The sequence below is a fragment of the Cariama cristata genome, unplaced genomic scaffold, assembly GCF_000690535.1.
Source record: "Cariama cristata isolate BGI_N322 unplaced genomic scaffold, ASM69053v1 scaffold3969, whole genome shotgun sequence".
NCBI lineage: Eukaryota > Metazoa > Chordata > Aves > Cariamiformes > Cariamidae > Cariama > Cariama cristata.
This window is the reverse complement of record NW_009637291.1, coordinates 103697-116276: the sequence shown is the minus strand read 5'-3', so window position 1 is coordinate 116276 and position 12580 is coordinate 103697. Positions and strand designations below refer to the sequence as shown.

Sequence of the window (12580 nt, the reverse complement as noted above, 5' to 3'; positions counted from 1 at the left end):
GATCTCCTAAATTAGTTATGCCAGATCCTCTTTTTGAGGACCCTCCTATCATCTAGGGAAGCCAAACTCCACATTGCATGACAAATTCCCATCATATCTCTACATATCTTAATTGAAGGGGCAAGAATTCACAAAAGTTTAGCTGGGGATACAGACTGTGTTGAATATAAGGATCTCTGGCAAATCCTAGATGTGGTGTCATGAGTTTCTAGCCCTACTTCTATATAGGGCAGCCCCTCTGTGTGCTACTAAGGCCAATAAGGTGGTGATTAGTTCTGTGCTGTAATTTGTTTATTCCCTTCCTTGCCCAAAGGAAGTAAAAGCTAGTGCAGGATTATATGTAAAATTGTAAAGGAGAAAGCATGCTCAGCAGATCCTTCCTTAGACTCGTACTTACCTGGTTCTGACTCCCTTCTCTAGTGCATGGTGGGAGAGAGCAGTGCCTTGATTGCCTGCTCCATGACTGGATTCATAAAAATCCGTAAAACTGAATGATTTGTAGGGAGAACAGTCTGATGGGGTGCCATTAACCCATCACCCAGCTGCTAAGCCTGGACCATGCTTGGTTTCCATCAGGGCACCACAGCTGTGAAGGAGCGTGCTGCCAAGGCTGTGACAGGGGATCGTCAGGCAGTTCCCCCTGCGGTGGCAAAGCCTCTCCCTGGGGTTTCACCCAGAGTAGGGCTACAAACATCGGTGATGTATCTGGGCTACAGCATGAAACTGGCGTTCAGAGAAGGTCTTGTCCTTGTCAAGCATGAGATACAGGCAGGATATCCTGCTCCCATCACATCACACACTCCTCATGACAGGTTAAAAACCAGATCCCAAAGTTCTTGTGTGCGCTTGCAAAGGGGATTTTTCTTCTGTTTGTGGTACTGGCTTCACATGTTGGCAAGTATTTTCAAAAAAATTGTAAAAGAAATGGCACTTCCATGTGGGGAGAATACTTGCTTGGCTTACAGGCCAAGGTAGACACTGAAGCACATATCTGAGCAGTTTTCCTGCATATGGCCAGTCTCCTAAACCAGGCCCATAAATAAGCTTATGTTAACAAATTCAGTATATTTACATGTTACATTGAGACAGTTATAATTAGTCTCAAGTCTAAGTAATCTATCTCTATATTAGCTTTAGAACACGCAAAAAACAGAGTAGACATCTGTTCCACCTAAGACACAAAGAAGGGGTGAGTTTTCACTAAAAACACTAGAGTTCAAAACTGGGCATCATCAGTAAAATGCTAATAGACATTTTCAAATTGTATAAACCAAGTGTCTAAATAGAAAAGGTTTGATATTGAAAGGGAATCCATCTACATAGAATAAAACTCTTTAAAATGGAATGTAGCCAGTTTCTAAATACATTCAAATATTACAGTGTCTCTATAAATAGAAAACTAGATAGTGCTGAAGAGCTAAAGCAGTCCTTTCCAAATTTTTCAAGTGTATATATTTCTCTGTCTTTACTATCATTAATACACAGTTGCCTGAGCTACAGCTGTTCTAGCCTTTGGCAACAGTTCAAGTAACTTCCCCTCTTCTCTCCTTTGCAACCCTTCATCTTCCATTTTGACACCACAGAGTTGCCAGGGCATAGCTTGACTTCATAAAGCTTCAGGACAAATGCCACATGTCCAAAACTCTGTTGATGTGTGTGCAGCCAGTGAAGGAAGCATGCCATAAATTCACCATGGTCCTTCAATTGTCACTCAGGTAGTGGCACATCTCAAGTCGCAGCGCTGTATCCAAGAGAGGCTATGTGCTGACAAGCTCCCTCTTACTTGCACAGAGCCTGCTGAGAAGGATTTCAGAATAAACTTGATTTATTGGACCTCGGACGTGATATGGGGACTGAGAATTTGTTGCATAGTCCTGCAGTTGTGATGGCTTGCTTTGACTGCCGAAATATTTCCCCAGTGCATAGTGCCTCGATAACGTCATTGTTATGTGTGGACGTTCCTCAGAGGGATTGGATTTCACCACCTGCAAAAGAAGTGACATATGTGAGTGCTTTCTGCCTGCACCTAGAGAGATACACAGCTGTGTGTACAGAAATGCTCAGACAGTTCTCCACAAAGCAGGTCCTGATACTCTTACCTTGAGCTGCAAGTTGCTCACAAACAGTATTTTAGTGGGCCCACTTGTTATGTTACGTACTATGAAGTGCGAGATCTTACTCACTTAAGCCTTGAAATCTAAATGTATAGGACCATTATACTCAGTTGGTTGATTCCGTAATGCCTTTGTATATTAGACTCTGTTCCCTTCACTAGGGACAATTTATCTGAACAACAAAATTCATCCTTAACAGCTTGTCTGTATATTTACCATGGGAAAAAATAAACTCAGGACAGCCTTGACTTGCAGGCAAGTTTAAATCCTGCTCCGATCCCAAGCACTTGAGGAACATAAGCTGTGTCTCAGCTGTGAGCCCTGGGAGAGTGTCTCATTCTCAGGTCTTGATGCAAGCCTGGCCCAGCTCCACGTTGAGATGAAAACACTCATGTGTCACGTTTCTCCGAGAAGAGAGTTACGGTGCAATTTAACATCCCTCTCCCCGTGGCACCACACTGACATAGCGACAATGTCGTTCAGTAACTCAATGTAGAAAAATCCTCCTCCTTGGCCCTCCAAATATGTATAAAGCTCTGGGATTATCATGTTCAATTTGTATGGAATAAACAAATGCCCATGTGACGAGACAGAAAGTGAAAGGTATGGTTGTCAAGAACCTAATGACTGGAGAGGGGTGGTCTCCTGTGAGATGCTGAAGGTCTCCTCTCAGTGAACACACAGTCACTGATGAATAATGAAGCAACTTCAAGACAGACAAAACTTCTGGACCTTGTACAGATGCAGGACAGAGGACCTCAACCCAGGCATTGGCAAATCCAGAGAAAGCAGAAAAGGGGCCAAGTGGTTGGTTAACTTATTTTTAAAAGAGTAAATATATGCTGACTTGATAGCTCTGATGCCCATCAATTTCCTGCTATATCAATCACAGGAGACACTTGAAAAAGCAGACTTCATTTATTAATGCATATATTTATGTGAAAGCATATTAGCTTTTAAAAAAATATAACATATATGTACTGTCACTGAACAATCAGAAGCAATGTTCATATGTAGTGAAGCTCATAACAAATGAAACAATTCATACAAAATTAAATGTGAGTAAAGGAATAACATGTGCAAAGGCTTGAAAGACTAGGCAGAGAGGCTATGAGGGAGTTGGCTGAACTAAAAAAAGATCAGGAATTATCCATGTAGAAAATTAATATATCCTCTGATCAATTTGACACAGCTAAGCCAAGGGCTGTTATTTGTTTTCATACAATTACTGCAAGTTCATTTTTCTAAATTAGTGCCTTAGATCTTACAACTATTTCAAAACGATGCCACCTTGAACCACTCACCCAAACTGCATTCCTGTGAGGCATAATCTCCCAGGAATGTAATCTAATATTCATCCAGCAGCCAGCCACTGATTAAGATACCAAAATCCCAAGGTTGCTAGTTTTTATGGTGTGACCCTCATTTCATTGCCATTAAATTAGGAAATAAATATGAATTAAAAATATAGGTTCCATAAAGGTCTTTATAACTGCCGGCTAATCTACTTCTCCATCAGCATTTGTGAAGAATGAGGTAATTAAAAAATCAGATTTGCATGTGTGCATAGAGCTAGAAGTATGTTTGGGCAGAAAGTGCAAGATTTTTTTGTCCCACATAGGTATAATCCCTTTGTGAGTCCAGATCCCTTGGCAATCTGAGCGAAGATTGTAGGGTCTAGAGAACTATGGATTTCTACACCATCAGGGTGACCTGAGGCCCCTCTGAAGTGGGCTGGTGGGAACTCCACTAATTTATCAGGACAATCGGGGGGAATAGGTTTCTGTTGGGCCAGCTAGTGAGAACTAAATGAGAACTGTTGAATGCATTTCAGTTCTTGTTTTCTGACGGCGCAGCGTGGCCAGCCTTCCATTCCCGCACTGCCGTGCTCGAGCTCAGATGGCATTTACAGAGGGGTGCCGTCTATAAGTTTAGGAATGTCATTTTTTAAGAGAAACAAAGTGGAAGTACAAAGCAGTACATTTAATCCATATCATCTGGTTTCATAAAACATGAAAAGTGCTGGGGTTTTACACAGTGTTCTTGGCTCTGTCCTTGGAGGCAAAATGCCATTTTCCTAGCGCAAACTGCTTCAGCACCTGACGAAACTCCACTTGCCAGGATGCAGAAATAAACTGATGACAAGGCTGTTAAAACTAACGAGGTATCAAAAGCATTCAAGGACTTTCTTTTTGCTTTCCTCAAGGATGAAAACTGGTTTTTGGTGGCTGGTGTATTCTCCTGGGCACAGCTATGCCTCTTTCAGGCACAATGACCTCTCAAGCCTCATTAACAACAGCTCTGTGAGCCAAATCCTTCCCTGATCCTCCCCAGAAACACATACTCTCTGTTGAGATTCCTCCGGCAGAGAAGCAAGGCCAAATTTGCACATGAGCTCATACAAAATGATGGAGGAGTGTATGAAAAATGCTGATGACTGATCACGCCCTGCTGTTTTCCACCCAGTTCCACACAAAGCATCTGAAACATTTCACTTTGAAGCTCTCCTTTTCACTCAAAGGCTCTGTGGAAATGGCGAGCATCAGCAGTGACCCATGAAGACATCAACATCTGGGTTCTAGACAAAAAAGGGTCAATATAGCCATCTGGGTGAAATGGAGGGAGGCATTTACTCCACGGGACTATTTACCCATTGCATAAATATCTGCTCTGTGACTTACTCCCTCTTTTCCAGCTCCATTTGAACTGAGCTGTGTTCATGCCTCTGTCATGTACTGAGCAGAGTAGATTAAAGGATTGGTTAACCAACCACGCCTGCTGTGTTTGGTCCCAAAGCAGGACAGAGGCCACAGCAATGGGCTGAAAACACGTGAGCTGCTGAAGAGCCTGAGGTGGAAACCAGCTGTGAGGTTGACATACATCACGTGAGGTCAGATGGGTCTGGTAATGCTCCCAAACCTGTGCTCAGTCCCAGTGAGCCTCATACTGGAGCAAAGTCCCAACCAGTGGCAGCTGATTGTCTCCCCACTCTCTTTTAGGAATGCATTTGTTGTCTGGTAGACTGTCTCTGATACTATATGTCTGTGATATTTAAGGAGAAAAATCAAAGCTTTGTAGTTATTAATTTTTTAATTCTGCTTTATGTAAAGGTGACCACTGTGGCTGAGAGAATTAAATATAATCCACTGGCTACAAGAAAATAATTAGGCTTGCTATGTTGGTCCTTGGCCAGCAGACACTGCAAGGACACTCCAGAGCCTATGCTCGAATTTTACTATCACCATCACTGAATTTCAGTTTGTTTGGTTTAAACTACTCCTAGGTTTAATTAGACACAGCATATTTTTGTCTTCCAGTGTATACTGTGGGTGTCTGATGAAGAAAACCTTATTTTTGGATCTTTGCTTTTTTGGGATCTTCAAGGAAAATATACCTTAGTTGTCCTGACATTTCTTCACAGCAAAAATTAGTGCTTCCACTTCATGCCTGGTGTCATGGCCTACCTTTGTACCTGAGAAGCTCCACAGAGCTTCTGTGCTAACCCTGCACACGTCCAGGTCCTGGGAACATGCTTGGCCAAGAGTGAGGCTTACAGAAAAATAGACATGACTTGCCAAAATAAGCAGAGGGGTTTTATCCTTCTCTTGAGAGATTCAGAAAACTTTTGGTGGTCTTTCTTATTTGAAGTAATTTGTTTTGACAGAAAACAAATTCCTAAATTCATGCTGGAAAAATGTTAGTATTTCACTTGTGAGGCTGATAGTCTTTTTTAATATTTATGCACTTTTGATAACTCCAATAAAAAAAGTTCTAAGATTTTCTCCATAAGAATTAACTTGTGGCGTTCTGCCTTCTAAAAGACACATCAAATTGCTTGTGTCATTATTCTAGTCAGTAACCAAACTCCTGAGATTTCTTCCAACTAGTAGCTTCTTACTGGCTCAAAGCCCCCAGTTGACCATGGAACGCCATAAATTCATTAACTCTTGGTTTCAAAGAGACCTCTTTCATTGCATCCTTTTTTTCCTCCAGTTTTAACTGTTTGGTAACAATTTCTTCTCATTTCATATTTCATTCTATGAAAGAACTTGCACCTGCCATCTCTCTTTCGATCACTCAGAAGAAATGCGTGAAAGATATGACAGTTAAAGTTTTATGGTCCTAAACATTTAAACGGAATAAATTGTGATAGTTTCCTAGTCTTTTGTTAAACAGACAACCCAGATTCAGTTCATAAGAATGAAGATCATTGTGGCTTCACAGGCAATGTCTTACTGTGCTGAACATGACTTTATCTACTGAGGTACCAGAAGGCTTCTATGTCCTTATATCCAGCAATGGATTGAGGCATGAGGTTACTGATGATGTCTGAGTGCACAGTTCCAGTTTTCACTGAAGAAATATTTTTTACTGGGAATCAGGAGCTAAGCACCTGCAAAGATATAAGCCTCCTTTATTCCTCAAAGCTTTTTCTGGTTTCCAAAGGGAGTAATGTAATATTCATGGGTCTTCTTTAGGGCAATGAATGATGTGTTCAGATTCTCAGCTGAGCCATAACAGGAAACTGGGAACCTAGGAACTGGCCTTTTGTACCAACAAGTTGGTGTCATGGGTACGACGAAGAACTCGGTTGGAAGCTACAGGAATAGTCTGGTGGCCTCGGTGACAGTTGTTTAACTATCATATGCGAAATTACTGTCATCAGCCTCATGGCAGAGGGTACCTTCTTACTTGACTACTCAAAAATTATACTCTCTGTTTTCATTCAGGGTCGCCTGCACTAAAACAGGGGTGTACTTCTTCATTTGCTATACATAAGGTACAAGAAATCCAAAACTAAAACAGATCCTGCCTTTGCTGATGGGGAAGAGCACTCACTCTAAAAAGACATACCACATACTCAAAATACATCTTAAAGGAAACCAGAAAAACTTTAAATATCTTGTTTTTCAAACTCTTTACTTTCACTGGTTTGGCAGCCTCTGGGCTGATTTTGTGCCTAGATATAATAATACGTTTGCTTATTCATTTTTGATTTAATCCATGGACTTCTGTAATTTGTAATATATTGTGAAGATTCCTTGCCAGAACTTTGAATGAACAGAAGAATATGTTCTCAATTGCTCTACTCATATATTTTACCATGTCCCTGTTTCACCAGTCCAGCAGTTATAAAACAGAAGACAGAATTTCTATAGATTTCAGACAAAAAAGAAAGCAGAAGTATGGGCGCGAGTGGGAACAAGTGACTTACACTTCTGTTTATATAGTCAGCCACTGTAACTATCCCAGATAACTCTTTCTCAGACACAGGAAAACAGATATAGAGCAGTAAGATTGGTCTTTCAATTTTAAACTCCATTTTAAATGTACCAATGGTTTGATGGGAGTCTGCTGAGCTGCTCAGTTAGGAAGGCTTCAGATAAAACCCTGTGAGGCTGAGGTATGGCAAAAAGACAAAGTGAGTCCATGCAGAAGCAGTAGGGATACATAACGCATAGCAAATAAAGTAAGAACCTGGAAACCATGCAACATCTTTTTATATGGGTTATCTTTGCAGAAGAGCATGCTTGGTTTTATTTCAAGGAATCACCACTACAGCAGTTCAGCCCATCCTCGGGTGGCTTTGCACTCTGAGCAGCAAGGGACAAACTGCTGTCTCTGCGTTTTTTTTTCGGACCTAACTTTGAGTCAGGGATGCAAACCTCGTTACATACCTTTTTGTTTCTAAGCATCTGACAGTTAAAATCTCTCTTAAATACCTGGGAATTCTATAAGCATAAACTATTACCTCATGGAAATGACAGCCGCACTTCCCTTGCAGGAATTCTTTGTAACGTCCCATGGTGATGACAAAGGTGTCAACAACTTCATAGCCAAAATTTTTTGCTGTATCCAGAATAATCAAATTTTCATTCCACAAGTTTTGCACTTCTGCCTGCATTCCAGATAAAATATTGCAATGTCTTGTCAGAAGGACTGTTTAAAGGTCATTGTATTTTGCCATGGAAATGAATAGCAAAACTGCATTTTGAATAAAGCAATTATGTTATACTCCAGACATGATTTACTACAAATTCGTTCTTGAAAATAGCTATTACTCCAAGACTGTTGTAGATTTTTGCAGAAATTATAATTACTTTTCAGTAGTTGTGCAGCTTCCTTCAAAGGAAGATTTCAATGTCATTTAAAATATAATTACTGGGTAACTGTTTTCAACATGTACTTAGCTAATATGAGGTGTAATTCAGCAAAAAAATCCTATTATAAAGTTGTCTGCAACAAATGGTGAAATTGTCCCTGTAAAGAAAAATTCAGCTTCAAACCAAAGTCACTGAGACTGTTGCTTAAAAAGAAGTATAGGGCCACGGGTATCTTAGAAATGGTTATACTGAAGAACAGATTATTATTTCTCAAGATACTGTAGGAAGGCCAGGAATAGAAAAAAGGCTGGCCGTAAATTTGGCAAGGTGGTGGATTTGACACTGAAGACAGAAGGGCCTTGAAGAGTAGCTAGGGTAATCCAGAAGTCCAGAACACCCAAACCACACGGGTAATTTGGCATATGATTCCAATATTGAAAGGAAAAAGAATGTCAGTTATGCACTGTAGTTGATTTCTGGAGTTTTACAAATTTACTGGATGAGAAACAGAAAAAGTTAGTCCTGGGAAGCCTTTAATACTCTTTCCATCCTTGCTTCACCTATCTTTGATCAAAGTTCTGCTTCTTCCTCCTAAGTCCGAACTCTGCTGAAAGCTATGGCAGGAGCAACGACGTTTCTCCATGTTGACATCAACAATTTCCCTACTGTATCCTAATTCGGTTACCTGGATAAATTAAGGAAATGGTTGTAATCAAGAAGAAGACATTCAGTAGAGACAAGGCAGATACTACTAACTTAGACAGAAAGAATGGGCAAAATCTGACAGGACAGTCTCCATAGCAAAACCAAGGATGAGAGCAGCAGTAAGTCACACACTGAATACAGCAGTGTGTTGCGGTTGCAAAAGGACGTGGGTGCCAGTCCCCAGTGTGACAGGAGTGCTGTACGTAAACTATGAAAGCTAATAATTTTCTCTTTTCAACACCTGGGAATAGCTGGCGTGTCACACGCAGTGCTGGTAGGCATCATTTACTCCGTTCTGCCCTCCGGCGCTTCCCAGCCCTGTCCCATCCAGGCATTTTATATGTGTTCAATAAAGAGCTATGGTCCAAATCATAAATAAAAATATTGAATCAAATGAGTTACACAGCACACTGAAATGAGCCCATCTGTTAACTTTGAGAGTCTTCGACATGATTTAAACTGATTGTAACATCCGATTAACATACAAATAACAGGCTAGATTCACCGGTACATTCCAGCTGCTCTTTGATATTCTGGCTTCATAGGTTGGTTCAACAAGATTTATGGAGAGCTGTGCAATGCAGCCAGACCAGTGAATCTGATCCAGCAGTAACCGTGGAGGAAGCCTGGGGAGGGCCTGTGCTCGACGTGGTACAAGGAGCAATCTGACTATCCCCAGCTCAATTTCTCAACTTTGGCAGCAGGCTTAACATCCGAGCTTCTTTTGGTTCTTGGGACGGCTGACTGAGCACGGCGTCTCGAACGGCCCTCTGATTGCGGTGGAATTCATGAAATAAGGCAAATTGGTTTGAATCTGTATTAGCAAGCAGTATGAGCAACTACAAACATTAATCTTTCTTTGATCCATTTAAAGCTTGCTCAGCAGAGGTTGTAACATATTTTGACCAGACAGCAAAATTATTGCTGAAATGACAAGTTGTCTGTGAAAATGCACTCCAAATGTACTGTAGCTTACCTGTGATAGAGAATGTATTCCATCCACTGGGAGATGAAAGCCCATCCCTATGGATTTGATAATTACCAGGATATTTGATAGATTTTCCCTGTTCACCAAATTAAAAAAGACACACATTTTACTTAACAGACACATCAAAAGACACTGCATTCTTATTTTTTCAAAGTCACTCAAGTGCACACCCATGAGAAAACAAAGGAAATGTTTGCATTTAAAAATTTTTGTTGTTTCTCATAATTTATCATATCAAGACTTGGAATAACACCAAGTACATAACATTACCTGTTCAACACCTTTTGGATAATTTGCAGGTGATTGGAATTAAGCCACTGAACGCCACCTACAATTAATACGGTCTGGTCTGTGTTCTCCAGAGGACGTGATCTGAAACCCAGAAAAGAAAAACAACACATGTTGCCTTAAAACAGATGGCAAACGTTTTAACTGCATTGCATTGCATTTCAGTCAACTGTATCTGGCATCCTGATCAGAGGCCTGATGTCATTTTCTACTATTTTTCAACCACACAATACAGTCTGCACACATTATGTTTAATTGTTTACGGACTTTAATTGTAAAATGTGTTAAACACATTTGCAAATAGAATGAGAATACAAACAAGCCAGCAATAGAGTTTGTACGGTACCTCTGCAGCAGTTGTTCTAGTGCTTTTTCAAAAGTCGGTCTCTGGTTTGCGTTCATCCAAAACTGGGGGTAGTAGGAGTAACTGATAAATGTTTTCCCTTCATTGATATTATGGTAAAATTTAACGTCATGAGTCTTTTGCCACTCCTGAAGAGTCTTATTCACTCTTTCTATTAGATAGTACATCATCCCTCTGTTAGTTGAGTCACCTATAAAAAGAATCTTTGGATGGAAAAAAAGGATACAACTTACTTAGAAGTTGTACACTCCAAACCCCAAAAGCTAAGAAAAGAATACAGCTAGTCTGGAGGTTTCTAAACCCTTCTCATCATGTTCAAGAAACATCTCTGTGAGCTGCCAGTTCTCCAGCCCTGACATCTCAATACTAAAGTTCTCCTTTAGCAAAATCTGTGTGATATGCTTAACAAAAAGCTGTATCATGTGTTTCAAAGACAAAAAGTACAGGTTATAGACGGCTATACCTGAACAGTTAGCCCTGCATTTTGCACCCTTGTTGATCATTTCTTTTGCTTAAGTTTATATTTACTTCCAATTGCTAGTATAGAGCTTCTTGTGATTGCTTGCAGCTTCCTGCTTTCGTTCCTCCAATTTTTTATGTGGTTTGTTCCTACACAGCACATCTTGGTTAATGTCTGTCTTCCATAAATGTGATTCATCAGAATTTACACCAAACACACACACACACACACACACATCAATGGATGCAGCTGCTGTCTTATTTGTAGAGAGATGGTCTTTCTGCAATTTCAGCAGGGGAAAAAAAGGGGGGTTATTTTGGTGAAAGATGATCTGAATAGAATCCTGGCATGTGTGATGTGACCACCACGAAGCATCATGGCCTGAAGGGAGTTAGAAGTGCTGCCAGGATGAGAGAAGTGCTTCAAGTATAGAAGTCTTCGCTGGGCTACTCTGAACTCGCAAATGAATGAAGTCGTCAAATTTGGGCTTGCTCCTACTCATTCTGTAGAATCCCCTGACAAATCAAACATCTCTGCATGTGGAGACCACAGAACTTAACGTGTGGGTTTTTTTCAAAGTAATTGCCCTATTTTTAGTGGCTAGGACTAGCATTTAAGAGAACATGTAATCAATGGCAAGAGTCCAAAGGGGAAGAGAACTCAGGTTCACTGTGGTTTGCCAATGAAACTCTGTGCATAATCAGTTATTACCACAGTCACCTCACCCAGAAATCCACATAGAGGAGCATAAATGTAAAACTGGGAGTCAGAAACCCCATAGAGCCCTAGCACAGTAAGAGCCCTGTTCTCTGCGCAGCAGTATGCAACGTCTCCTACCTCCTCTGGCACCCAGGGTAGCTGGCACCCCGTAAGTTGGGTTTTTGCCATTTGGTTTTTAAATTTGATTTGGGGTTTGATGCTTTACCACTTCCACCTTGAATATTTGGTTATGCAAATAAAACTCACACTGCACAAGACTACACATTTAGGAATACATTTCCAAAGCCGCTCTTAGAGATTTTATGTGGTGAAAGCATCCTGGACTCCTCTTATCTAACACATCTCTGTTTATCTATTCCCTTAAAGAATGTCACAGCTTTAGGAACTGATTCCAGATTCCACTATGAACCTATTGTGATTAAAACTAAGCCACAATAGTGTACCAATGATGGTTCCCGCACAACACAAGCAGTTTCAGATGAAAATACCCTGATCTGGCAGCAGGGTCAAGAATGGGCACGACAATGGCTTGAACTTCCCATGCCTTGCCCATTGTGGGCTGCAGAGAAGTCCTTGATAGGTTATGTATGGTAGCAAACAAATTAAAACAAGCACTGAGCACATAGAGGCTCTTCCACCTCCTGTCCTGGACCTCTCAAAGCTGCTTCATAGAGTAAATTCTTAAATAGCTGCTGTTCATGCTTGTAGTACACCAGCACTTCTCTCACATGCAAGGGATTTCCAACTCTTCCACATTGTGTCCAAAGAAACCTCTTTAAAGCAAGCATAACATGACTCACAGAAGTCAAGGATCCTTGGATCCTTGGAAGGACTGGT

General features: G+C 40.8%; 1 protein-coding gene across 1 annotated transcript in view; it reads right to left on the bottom strand.

Annotated features, from left to right (window-relative positions):
• Positions 1 to 1257: 1257 nt before the first annotated feature.
• Positions 1258 to 12580, bottom strand: part of CPED1 (cadherin-like and PC-esterase domain containing 1) — a 108573-nt gene continuing 97250 nt past the window's right edge. The window contains 5 exon segments of the mRNA XM_009708254.1: positions 1258 to 1985; positions 7867 to 8013; positions 9900 to 9987; positions 10182 to 10283; positions 10546 to 10766. Coding sequence (XP_009706556.1) covers positions 1758 to 1985; positions 7867 to 8013; positions 9900 to 9987; positions 10182 to 10283; positions 10546 to 10766 — 786 coding nt within the window. The 3' untranslated portion in view covers positions 1258 to 1757.